The sequence below is a fragment of the Vigna umbellata genome, chromosome 3 (genome assembly GCF_029865625.1).
Source record: "Vigna umbellata cultivar VRB3 chromosome 3, Vumbellata_1.0, whole genome shotgun sequence".
Lineage (NCBI taxonomy): Eukaryota > Viridiplantae > Streptophyta > Magnoliopsida > Fabales > Fabaceae > Vigna > Vigna umbellata.
This window is the reverse complement of record NC_142167.1, coordinates 2,348,015-2,361,170: the sequence shown is the minus strand read 5'-3', so window position 1 is coordinate 2,361,170 and position 13,156 is coordinate 2,348,015. Positions and strand designations below refer to the sequence as shown.

At 29.6% G+C, this 13,156-nt stretch overlaps 1 protein-coding gene across 1 annotated transcript; it reads left to right on the top strand.

Annotated features, from left to right (window-relative positions):
* Positions 1-4,815: 4,815 nt before the first annotated feature.
* LOC124825092 (cAMP-regulated phosphoprotein 19-related protein) lies at positions 4,816-7,894 on the top strand. The gene is made up of 7 exons (XM_047297629.2): positions 4,816-4,986; positions 5,782-5,895; positions 6,044-6,106; positions 6,240-6,287; positions 6,384-6,437; positions 7,326-7,380; positions 7,707-7,894. Exons 2-7 carry the CDS (start codon positions 5,803-5,805, stop codon positions 7,748-7,750), a joined length of 357 nt encoding a protein of 118 aa, XP_047153585.1. The 5' UTR covers positions 4,816-4,986; positions 5,782-5,802; the 3' UTR covers positions 7,751-7,894.
* The last annotated feature ends 5,262 nt before the right edge of the window (positions 7,895-13,156 follow it).

The following is a 13,156-nucleotide window of genomic DNA, read 5'->3' as shown; positions in this document are numbered from 1 at the left end:
CCAATTCTTTAACATTTCTACATATAACATTATCCAAATTTATCATATGTCAAATTAAATATATCACGTATAAGCCACTCGTTTCATTTTTTTAATTATTGATTTACAAGAAAAAAAATTGTATATATTTTTTTTTAAGTTTCGGATAGTTTTTTTGCTAATTAATTTTATTTTTTTCACTTAGCTTTTAATTATTTTATATAGTTATTATTAAACTAAATTAATTACAAGAATTAGTTAAAAGCCTTGTTCTTTTACTTTTAAAATAGACGACTATTTCACTTCAATTTTTAATGAACCAACGTTTACATCTCTTATATTTTTAAATAAACATTTACACTTTCATTATTTTAATAAATGATAGGCTTAATACGAAATGGTCCTTATTTTGTTAGATGTTCAATATAGTCCTTTGTATCGTAATTTATGTTCAATTTAGTACTTTTAACAAAGGACGTTTAATTCTTAACTGCTAAATGTCTAACGACTAAATGTCTAGCTGAACAATCAGTCATTGACATGCCATTTATTGGCTGATGTGAACACTATAAGGCATAATGAGGTGAATTTATGTTTTTTGAAACTTATTTTATGATATTTAATGACTCCCTCTTAATATTAGGGTTTTCATCGAATTGACGGCCACCGTGATATCCATAGCCACCTCCATCTACGCCTCCCTTGCCACCACTCGCGCAACAAAAGAAAAACCAATTCACATATAAAGAACATAACTCTCAATCCTAAAGACAACCCAAAACGTAGTCATCAACCTCAATCGCAAACACTGAATGATTAAAAACATAAACTCTCCCAACCGAAAAACCCTAAATCCCCATTTCCAATTTTGCAAACAAGATCAGTAAAACCCCAACAAAAAACCAAAATTCCTCTATGCGAAGGAGAACCCTCTACAAATAGGGTTGATGCGCGAGCCTGAAGCATAGAAGAGAAGAATGGTTCCCTTGCCTCCACGCGAACTTGAATAAGAAGAAAGAAAAGCAGAAGAAAACTCTCCCTAGGCGAGAACTTTGCACGAGAGAAAAAAGACGCCCAATACCAGTTCATCCGCAAGAAAGGAAGGGAAAGAAGCTTGAAGCTTATGGGTTTTGCTTATGGCAAATGGATAAAAGAAGAGATTGGGGAATAATCTCTCTTAAGTGACCCTGAGGACGGGTTCCTAGATTCTAAAAGAACAAAGTCTTAACCCTTGTTCTCTGATAAAATGTCCCCCATTGAAAAATTAAAATCATAAATGCAAGTGTTATGCCTGAGGTTGAAGATGAAAGATGATGAAGTGGTCAGGATAAAGATGATGAGAGGCAGCACGTCAGATTGCTGACTTTGACACTGTGTCGTTAACGATTTAAACGTCGTTTACAAAAATGACTAAATTGAACATAAATTAGGATATAAGGGAATATATTGAACATTCTAAAAAAACGAAGACCATTTAAAATAAAGTTAACAAATATTGAGACCAACAATTGTATTAAGCCTAAATAATATGCACTTTTCTTATATATTTAATGAATTAGTATTCAGTTTTTATATTTTTAAATAAACATTCGTTCATCGCACATTTTTAATAAATGATATTCAATTTTCTTACTTTATTTTAAAACTTTTTTTATATAACTTTCTTTACTTTTATTTTAAAATTTGAAATTTTCATTTAAATTTTAGTTAATATAATATTTTTAAATATATAAGAAAAGTGAGAATAATTTTATTAGAAAAATATAAAGAAGATTACCTAAAGACAAATGAAGAAAAGAGTATCATTTAATAAATAGAACAGAGAAGAATGAATATTTATTTCAAAATTAGAAAATACAAGAGGTATTTTAAATTAACGCCAAATACATAAATGAAAATTTTTGAGTCTGACTTATGAAACAATTAGTTCAGTATTCTGAAATAGCTTCATATTTAAATGTTAACTATGAAATCACGTTAATTATTAAAAAATATGTTGGGATACTTAGTCGATCTTGTGATTGTCACATAGTAGATAGACTATGTAGTAAACTGGACAGATTCTAGGTCGTTTGTATAGTAAACTGGGTTGATTCAGGATAGTTAATTGCTTGACTTTTAATGTCTTTTCAGCGTCATCCAATAGAAGGTACTCAGTATTAAAGCCAGTATATGTTTATTTGATTAGCAATCATGTTATATTAAAGTTATATTTGAGATCTTTACATGAATGAGTTCTGATGAATCTTTACCTCTTTTCGACCTAAACTCAATCATATTTTAATTTGCATTAACAGGTTAATTCGTTATTATCATTGTTAATCTGATCATGCTGTAATCAGTTGGTCATGTTGTTCAGTCTAAAAATGTTGTGATTAGTTGATTGTTCAGTAACTATCAATCCATAGTGGCGGCCAAAGGAGCTCTGTCTGGGAGGGACTTGGCATTGGACAACAAGTGTTGAAGAGTTCAGTCTAAAGGAGCTTGGTCTTGGTAGAGTTAGTGTTGAAAAGTTCAGCATGGAGGAGATCGACCTTGGAACTCACCTGAAGGGGTTTGACCTTGGGAAACTTAGTGTTGAAGAGGTTGGTCTTGAAACTTATCTAAAACAGGTCAGTCTAAAAGCTCAATTGGAACAAGTTGGTTAAGATATCGACCTGAGGAGGTTGACCGAAGAAAATCGACCAAGAGAATTTCAACTAGAGAAACTCGTCTAAACAAACATATTATACAATATTCCATTACCATATTATCTCCAAACCATTTTTTTTGGTATCTTAATTATCACATTTTACAAGAATATTTACCTACTTTCTCCCTTAAGTTTTCGTTACGGTAAATTTATTTGTTTCTAATGTAAAAACATTAAATATAACACTTCTTACTAAAAAACAATAAAAAAAAACGCTTCATAGAATCTTATTTCCTATGTAGATTTGTTTTCTATAAATTAAAAAATACATTACTTCTTTTTAAATATAATAAAGTAGTGGTATAGTTTTACACTTTGTATCTTTCTTTTCCAACCACAAGCAATAAAAAAATATAAAGAAGTAAAAAGATTAAAAGATTTATAAAGATATAATTGATAATGGCAAGCAATAAAAAAATATACACAAGTAAAAAAATTAAAAGATTTAAAAAGATATAATTGATAATGAATTATCAATAGGATCTTGAATTTTATAAATGAAGACTAAAACATATTATCTTTTTGGAAAACGATTAGTGTCTGAATTTTTAACCATAAACATTATACATAGTGTTTAGCTAATCTCCATAGCGTTATGGAGAAGTAACTCTTAGAGGAAGAAGTTTTGTTGTTAAGCATGCATGTTAATTATTTGTTTTGCCTTGAAAATAGAATGTTTGTAAAGTTAAGATATGACACATAAATATTTTATAGTGGTTCACTCAATTGAGTTACATCCAATTCTCCTCTTATAGGGTTCCATTAGATTTTCAACGAGGTACATGTGAGTATTTTTACCACTCTTGTTTATGCTAGTCAAACCTAGTATCCCTGTTACTGTAACTAGTGTCGAGTATCACCCACTCCTGACTTTGTAGTATTATTCATCACTCCTAGTATCTGTAGACACTCCAGATATCTTCCAACTACACTATCTAGTTGAGTTCGTCCCACTTCTGGTTCTCTTAGTCAACTCAGTAACCCCCTCTAGTGTGACTCTAACTGAGTTTCACCCACTCTTGGTTGTGTAGTATTCTTCACCACTCCTAGTATCCCTAGACACTTTTGGTATCTTCCTGATACATTGCCTAGTTGAGTTTAACCCACTCAACTCAATAACCCTTGTTACTATGATTCTGACTGAGTTTCACGCACTCTTGGTTGTTGTGCAATATTTTTCATCGCTCCTAGTATCCCTAGACACTTCCGGTATCTTTCTTATACATTGTCTAGTTGAGTTTAACCCTCTCCTAATTGTCGTAGTCAACTCAGTAACCCTCATTACTCTGAATTGACTGAGTTTCACCCACTTCTAGTTGTAGAGTATTATTCACCATTCATGATATCCCTAGACACTCTCGATATCTTCCTGATGCACTGTCTAGTTGAGTTTAACTCACTCCTAGTTTCACCAGACAAACCCGTCTAGCTATCGTTTAACTCCACCAAGTTAAACGTCACTTAGTTTTACCCATTCTTGGTTTCCACCAGACAAAATCGTCTAGCTACCATTTAACTCTACCAAGTTAAATGTTAAGTGTTTGAATTCTCTTCAGAATTTACAATAAAAAGATTGATTACAAGTTCTTAGACGATAATTCTTGCAAAGAGAATATGTATGCAATATAATTCAATCTAATAGAATCACATATTTTTTCTCTCGTATCTCCTCTTACAATAGTAAGTTTATATGTGAATGAAACTTGAAAGTATTTTTCTTTTTTCCTTCTAGAGAGATAGTTAGTTTAAGAGTTCGAGATTTTTTTCCTTTAAAAAATATTCATTACTCATATCTCTTTGTATTATAAATATGGATAATTTTATGATTATACATTATTTAGTTTTATTTATTTGTTACTGAAAATGACTTCTTTTTGTTGTTGTGACTTTCTCAAATCATCAAACGCATATTTCATTCTGTTTCACCGTTCTTTATTTATCTCTCTTTTCTTTATTTTTCTTCTAATGGAGCGTATAAACCAAACTGCGTGCAGTGCATGTTGCGTAATCAACTTAATTAAAATTATTCTTTAATCTCAAAACACAGAACACGATCACTGATTTGACAAAATTGTATGCGTAACTAAATAACAATAAGAACAACACTACAAAAATATAAGATGAAATGAAGCAAATAAAAGAAGACAAAAAATAATTGAATGTAAAAGAGAGCATTGAATCTCAGACTGAGACAACAGACATAGAGAGGGAAGAGAGAGAGAGTTAGAGAGAGAGACAGAGAGAGACAGAGAGAGAGTTAGAGAGACACCGTTCGGTGCTCCGCTGAATACGGTTGTTGTGGCCCCTGCGCTCTGGTGAGCGACTTCTTCGATCTTGTTCTTTCCATTTCCTGCAACTTGATCTTCAAAATAATACTGATATTCTGCCCCTTTTGCACTTCATAGCTGCTCCATTTGTTTGTTCCAGCCCATTATCAATTTTTGTGTTTTCTTTTTAAATATTTAATCTTTTTCACTTTTGCTGAATACCCATCAATGATTTAGACTCTGATACTGTTTAGGGGAGATGCAGACTTTAGAATTTATGGTGGGTTGAAGAGTTGCAGAACTTCTAAAACCAATGTTTATGCTGGAATCTCTGAGACTAGACCTGAATAGAGAGTAAAAAGTTGTAAATAGGGTAGTTATTATGTTAGGGATAGTTGTCTGATTTTGTATTTCCTGTGTGAGAATCATTGACCCTTAGGAATTAAGTGTGCATGTAGTATTTTATGAATTTCATTTATTAGACCTTATGTATTCTTAGTATGTGGGTTTGCATCCCAAAATGTATTCTATTTAAGAGCTATTGGTCTTCTGATAAAAGTATCAGAAAAAGCTTTTTCTAGCAGTTTATTTAATGCTCAGATATGTGTTCCTTTGCTCAAAAAGCTTGTGACCTGCTTCATTTTGATGGGTTGGGTGATGTTTGATAGCAAGCTTGCAAATGGATTTTGCTACCTTGTACCGAGATAATGATCTGCGGCTTCTGTGCCTATAATAGTTTGACATGTCGGAAGACCAGATAATGTTCCTTTTAAGCGGTGCTTAATTGTAAAGTGGTTGCAGTAGACAGCTTTTCTGTTAACATGGCCTGTGTTGTAATTGCAGTTTTACACTCAAAAGGACCTCATGTCTAACATAGAGGATAACAAAGATCTCGGACAGATGGACGTGGATGCATCTAATGAGTCAGCTAACACCATGCCATCATCTCAGAAGCAGGTAGTATTCAGATTTTGCGTTTTAGTATTCTTAAATTAAAATTTTGACTTCAGATTAGTAATCTCTTTACTGAGAGGATGAAGCTTGTGACACAATGGTAAGTTTGTAAGGATTTATTATTGTGACTTACAATTTATGAACCTTGTAGGAAGAAGCTGTAAAGAAAAAATATGGAGGAATGCTACCCAAAAAGCCACCACTCATATCTAAGGTGTGTGCATGTGGATGTTTCTTTATGTAAACTTTGTTTGTCACTTACATTCTGAAATCAAGATGCTCATGCCCATGAGTATCCACTGATCAATGCTCATTTGATTGTTCATCTAAACTCAATTTTATGCTAGGACCATGAGCGTGCTTACTTTGATTCTGCAGACTGGGCACTTGGAAAGGTATTTCTGGAAAATACAGCTATATAGTAATTGCATATATTGGATTTTATTCTTGTTCACTTTGCTGATGCTCTTCTGTGCCTTTGAGTGAAACAGCAAGGCGGTGAGAAGCCTAAGGGACCACTTGAGGCTCTTCGGCCTAAGTTACAGGTACTTAATCAATTTTCCGATGCCTGATTTGGATATAGTGATACTGCTTTCTATGGCTTGATAGTAGTTGTTCTTCTGATGTGTGAATGCTTGCTGCTTGATGTTCTTATTCTGTTTCATGAAATTGTTCTATATCATTTAGACTGTACAGAGAGAGAAAATAATCAATTGTCTCCAAAGAAGTTCAAATCACAGATAATGTTATATTAGCGATGGAACAAACTTATTTATAACTTGTGATTTGCGGTGATATGATTGTGCAGCAAAATTATTCAAATACCTGTTAGCAAATTGGTTGGTAAGAATGATGGTAGATTTAGTATAAATTGATGCAGAATAATACAGAAATGTATTTAGACGATTAAATTTTGACTCTTTCTCTTAGTTATGACTCTGAAATTTGGACTTGCACTTGCTATATAATAAAAGCTTTGATAACGTTATCTGTTTCGCATTACTGTTAAAATAAATGCATTACAAGTTTAAAATCAAAAAATCAAGTGGATAATATTCTTAGGTGTTGTTAAAAAAAACTTTAATGTATAGGAGAAAATATGAAGGTAAAATGAATTGAACTTCTAATATAAGTTAAAATCAATTTGAAACCCTTTTTGTTTAGTTTCTTCAAAAAGTTTAAGTTGATCATAGCTTATTGAATGCTCAATATATTTTAGCTTTGTGCTTTCTTTTCACATAAGTTCTTATAGACAAGTTTATTCAAACAAGACCTTAGTGACTGGTTTTTAACAATAGTAGCATAAAGGGTGCTGCTCCATAGCTTCCCTTGTCCTTTAACACTCCATTTCTCTACCAATGGTTGAAAGGTTAAAAGAACCAATTTCATGTAATGTTCATGACAAATTTCTACTCGGTGCTTATGCTTTTCAGCCGACACAGCAGCAAACACGTTACCGGAAATCTCCTTATGCTCCTTCAGGAGAAGGTATGTTGCACTTTGATAGCTTCGTTTGTTGAGTTAAGATGGCTAAACTTACATTCCCTTCTCCCTTATGTCACTCAGCATCATGAAAATTATTTAATAAAGTGAAAAACTGTATGAGATTAATCTTTCTTGTGTAAAAAATACATCTAGGCTATTGCATTTATAATAAAGAAAATATGAGTTAAGTCCAAAATACAAATAAAAAATAATAACAAAGTAACCGAAGATAAAAGATAAAGATAAGATATCTATTTAAGATATTTAATAATCTAATATATCTAACAAAAATGAACTAACTAAATTGTGATGTTTTGTCCTTTTCAAAGAAGGGGGAAGTGTTCCAGCCGAGGATGCATCTTCCACTGAGTAAGCAGCAATCAGTCTTTTGATGATGTGCTGACTATTGTTCTATTTGTTGTTTTCAACAATAAAGGAAGTTTATCATGTATTCATATAAGCACAAGACAGAATATTTGACATGCAAATGAACTCAATAGAGATTTACTTGGGACTATGATTTTGTGTTTTGCTCTCTCACTTTCTCTTTATTTGATTTTTTAAGATAGTATGAAAGATTTAATTTAAACTTGGTTTATACTTCAGACACTATTTTTGATTTCAGTCCCTACATAAAAAACTATCACATGTGTGTGTTGCAGTTCAGAGGCTACCTAAAGATCTTTTATATTATAAACCTATTCATGAATAATACTTTTCATTTATCAATGTCATGCTAATGTCGGGTTTTTGGTGCATTGTTTTCTGGTTTAATCTTATACTAAAACATTTGCATTTCATTTGGGTCCCTCCATGTAAAACACTTTAGGTACTTTAACATTGTTTTTTCATTTTGATTTCTACATGAAAAGTTCTCCAATATATGGTCCCTCCATGTAAAACACTTCAGGTACTCTAACATTATAACGCTATCACAATTAATAAAGTATAAAAAGTAAAATATAATGAAAAGACCATGAGAGAATTAAAAAAAAACGACTTAAACATGTTTTGAGTTTTTCAATTTGTGGGTATAATGTTATTTTAGTGGAACATTATTTTGGCCACCTTTACAAAAATGTGACCAACAATCTTTTACTATAGTTGACTTTAATCTTTGAAAAAATTGTAGTGTTCATTTCATATTTGACTTCCTTTTTCATTAGTTTATTTTGTTGAAAAGTGGTAACATATTTGATATATACTAAAATAACTCCACTTCACACTTGTTGATAATGACATCACATCACTTTCTTAATGAGTAAAAAGGGTTGGTGTAAGAATATTTTGATTAGCAAAGTGGCATTTTGCTTAGGGTTAGAGTTATTGGAATTTTGAAATGTGGGAATGAAGTGAGAAAAGTTTGATTTTCATGTGTTTGTATAGGCTAATTAAAAATTCAAATCCAAGAATAAAAATAAAAGAGTTGAGGAATTTTAATTGGAGAATAAAAATAAATTGGATCCCTAGTTTGGAGACTAAAAGATATTTAAATCTTAATAAACTTTAACAAGACTTATTAATAAATTAAATCACGTGATAAATATTGAATAGACTATCCATGTTACTGTCTTTTGGGTCTCTATGACAGTATTAGAATGAGGTTCTCCAAAAAAAAACTAAATTAGTTTATTTTTAATGTATTTTCAATTACTATTTTCGTTGGCTTTCCATTCTCTTTTTAAAATTTTTTAAGTTTCGGATGATATTTTATTTATATTATTTTTTTTAAATATAAATACATAAATATTGATTATATATAAAAAGTTATTCATAATATTTTTTTAATTATAATCAAATTTTAGATACGTAATTTTATTATTTTGAAAAGTTGAAAATATAATATATGTTGAGTTTGTTTAAGTTTAAAATATGATAATTTTGAAAAAAAATTGTTTAATTTTTTTTTGTAAGTCTAAAAATTACTTATATTTAAATATAATTCTAAAAGCACATTTTCTTTTAATTTTTTCGTGTTATGAAAGTTTTTGTGAATGTATTTTAATAAAATATTTTAAAAAGATTATATATAAATAATCTTTTAACTTAATTTTATTTTTAACATCTAAAATATAATAAGTGTGTTTCATATTTTTTTTAAAAATTAAATATGTTTTTGGTCTTTTAACTTTTAGTCAAAATTGAAATTAGTCACTCTTCAAAACTTTAACCCATTTAATCCTCCAAGTTTTAAGAATGTCTGAATTTAGTCTTTTTAATCAAATTTGGTTAAGTTTATTTGATGTTTCAAACGTGTTTCATAATAATTTTGAGTTGTTTATGTCTTTGATACATTTTTGCTTCAATATTAGTTGAGAAACGCGTTTGAAATCTCAAATGAACTTAATACAATTTGGTTAAAAAGACTAAATCAATGCATTCCACAATTTGGGAGACTAAATTAGATCAAAATTTGAAGAATAACCAATTCTAATTTTTACTGAAAGTTAAGGGACCAAAAACATATTTAATCCTTAAAGAAATGATTTTTTTCTCAAAAGAATCATCCATCAAAAAATCAAATAAGTTATTGTTTTTATAAAACAATGCTAATATAACATAAACATTTTCATATATGAAAATTGAATACAATTATACACAATCTTATAAAACTAGAAAAATAAGAAATTAGATATTAATACAATTGTATAATTTAATTTGCAAGATTAGTAGATATAATTAAGTTACAATATTAATTAAATCAATGTATTAACTTAATTAGAAAACTTTTAAATATTATTAAAAATAAAATAGTTAACATGTTAAAGGAATTCTATGAACTAGTGCTAACCTAAGGATTTTATGGATATTTAGTCAGTTTTTTTAATAAAGAATTTTTTTTGAACCTGTGAGTTTTTTTTGAGTTAGACTAATTCATATTAGATGGACTAATTTGGCAAATCTAAACATCATCTAATTGCAAAAATAATAAAAACTATTTCACAAAACTAAAAAACTTAAAAAAAATAGTACTCAAAATAGCTATTGCCTTCAATTTGAAAAACAAAAAATATATTTAAATAAATAAATAAATTTATAAGTTGATGTTTTTCGGGAAACAATTTGATATTTGTTATCGACTTTTGTTGGATGAAATTAATGGGATTATATTTTAAATAATAACATATATTAATGATAAAATTCGAAAAATCAAGTTAAACATTAATTTTATTAACCTTATCATTAAAATAGTTTTTTAGAGCGTGTTAGTTCTATACAATATTATAAAATGTACACAATTTTAAAATTTTAAAATGTTAATATAATCACTTCATAAGCTATGCCCTATAATGATTGAAAAATGATTTTAAAATTTATGCTTAGTTACAACCTTAATCCTTATATTTTGTAAAATTCACAATTTTGTTTCCTAAATTATTTTCATATGATTTTAATTTCTCCGTTAAGATAATTCAACTTAAAAAAATTGAGTAAAGTTACCAACAATCAAACCTTAAAGAATCAATATTGCATAAATAAATTCACAATCTAAAATTACAAAATAATAAAAAATTAAGAAACTGAAATTGCATGAGAAAAAAATGATAAACCAGTGTAGATTTTATGAAGTATTGGAACTAAATTTTAATAGTGATGGGTGTTTTGTTTCAGAATTTTGCAAAAATGAATGACTAGGGTCGCATTAATTATGACACAATTTATGATGCCATCAATTTACTTGTCATATTGTCGGATCTACTGAAAATGAGACTTTTGTTTTGGAACTACATAACATTGAATTTATATATATAGGACTTTGTTTTACAAGGAAAGAAAACATAATAAAATTTTGCACTAAGAAGGGAAGCATTCAAGAGAGCAAAGTCACTCTAGCTATCAAGAATTTGTAGATTTATGATTGAGATTTCATGATTCTATTTTTGGCTTGAGCAACTCTCCAACACACATCAAAAAAAGGAAGTAGAAATTAGTGAACAAAGTTGTTTTTGGTGTCAAACTAATTCCAGCATATGACCATGAACATAAGCTCACGGTGTTATATGAGTAAAGCTTGGTTTCGACTCTGATATGTTAATAACTTTTTGATAATAGATTATGTGTCACTATTTTATTGATCCGTATATTTTAAACAGATCAATCACAAGCTACCATATATATGACTGTAAAAAAATTGTCAAAAAATGTTGTTAAAAGAACATTTTTCTAAAGGAAAACATTTCAACGAGTCAATCTATAAAGGAATTTGTTGAAGTGTTTTTATCTATTCCATGTGAGGTATTCTCATTATCTATTACATCCTTTGCTTTGGATCACATCAAGGAGAGCTAGTAACAAACGAGCAACAGTAAAAACAAAGATGGTGGCTGAAATTCATATTTTAAATTCATCATATTTTAAATTCATACATACTTAATAACTGAGTTATACATCACTGGAGAGAAATAAAATAAATTTTATCGTAAATATTTTGGGACTCACATTACTCTAGTTCTGATTTTAATATTCATACATCCATCACAAACCAATAGTATATTCTCAATAATTACCCTCCATCATACAATAACTCACAGTAAACTCAATTCCACCACATTCCAAGTCTTCCAAACATCAAAACCCTAACCGTACTACACAATTTCTTCACAATCAAGTTGAGACAGACGTACACGCACAAATCAAACATTTAAGGTACACGGTGCTCAAAAATTAAGGGTACTACAAGATTTAAAAGAACACAATTATTCAATGTGCACAAAATGTAAGTGTTGCACTACCAATAAAACAAAGCACCATATTCAAATGCTAATTAGTAAAAGAACTCTGCCAAAACTAAAACTACAATTATAAAAGAAAAATAAAATGTCCATTGAATTCAATGGAAGAGTGTAAAAAACATTACATTATGACTTCAAAGAACTCTACCATATCTACCACATTAGACTTCGTCCTTCGTCCTTTCAAGTTTTTTGCACTATCAAGGACTAAAATTGTTTATGCTCATAATGTTCAATTGAAGGCAGCCGAAAAGGAAAAGAAATATCAACACGATGATAAAAAACAACGCAAAAAAACAAAAACTTCTTTTTGTACTATACATCTATCGTTCATATATAAGAAAAAAAAATACCTACACCCTAACCCTTTTATGATAAACATGCAGGTTTCTACTTTGGTCACCCTCAAATCCAGCCTCTTCCAAATGGGCTTCTTGCTACGTCGTAGGATGGCTAGGTTACATCACCTTAAGATGATTCTCTCTTCAAAAAAGGATGTGACCAATGTGTGCTCTGCTTCGGAAGATCTTTGCTCTTCTCTGTTTCAACCACAACTTTAGATAATGGACACAAATCAGAGATCAGACATAGATGAGATGATAATGTGCTTTGATTTCAAAATTATAAACGAAAGAAACTTTTCAAAAAACGTCACCTTCTTTCTTTCCCATATTATCCCCTATCAATATTTTAAAACAAGGATCTCACATGACTGTCAAACCAATTGAGTGTGTCAAACTATTATTTTTGTTTCTAACATAATGGAAACCGCTGCTTCATTAAAAAAATATTAAAATTAATGAATGTCATCCATTTTCCTGATGTCAATATTATATATATATATATATATATATATATACACGGCAATCAACGTTTTTTTCTTCTGTAAATTAAAACTTATGTTTCCTCTGTAGTATGTTATATACGCACACTTATATTTTCATATATCTCTATTAAAACCTCTTTTTCCTCTCCATACATATCTCAAGTGTTTATCAATATTTCAGATATCCATAAATTATTATTAATTTTCTATCAGCTTCCAA

Bases quoted from the DNA above. Each gene is read 5' to 3' on its own strand.
- LOC124825092 (XM_047297629.2), top strand. From the start codon at position 5,803: ATGTCTAACATAGAGGATAACAAAGATCTCGGACAGATGGACGTGGAT. The intron at 6,288-6,383 runs GTATTTCTGGAA...TGAGTGAAACAG, and splicing joins CAGACTGGGCACTTGGAAAG to CAAGGCGGTGAGAAGCCTAA. The intron at 6,438-7,325 runs GTACTTAATCAA...TATGCTTTTCAG, and splicing joins CTCTTCGGCCTAAGTTACAG to CCGACACAGCAGCAAACACG.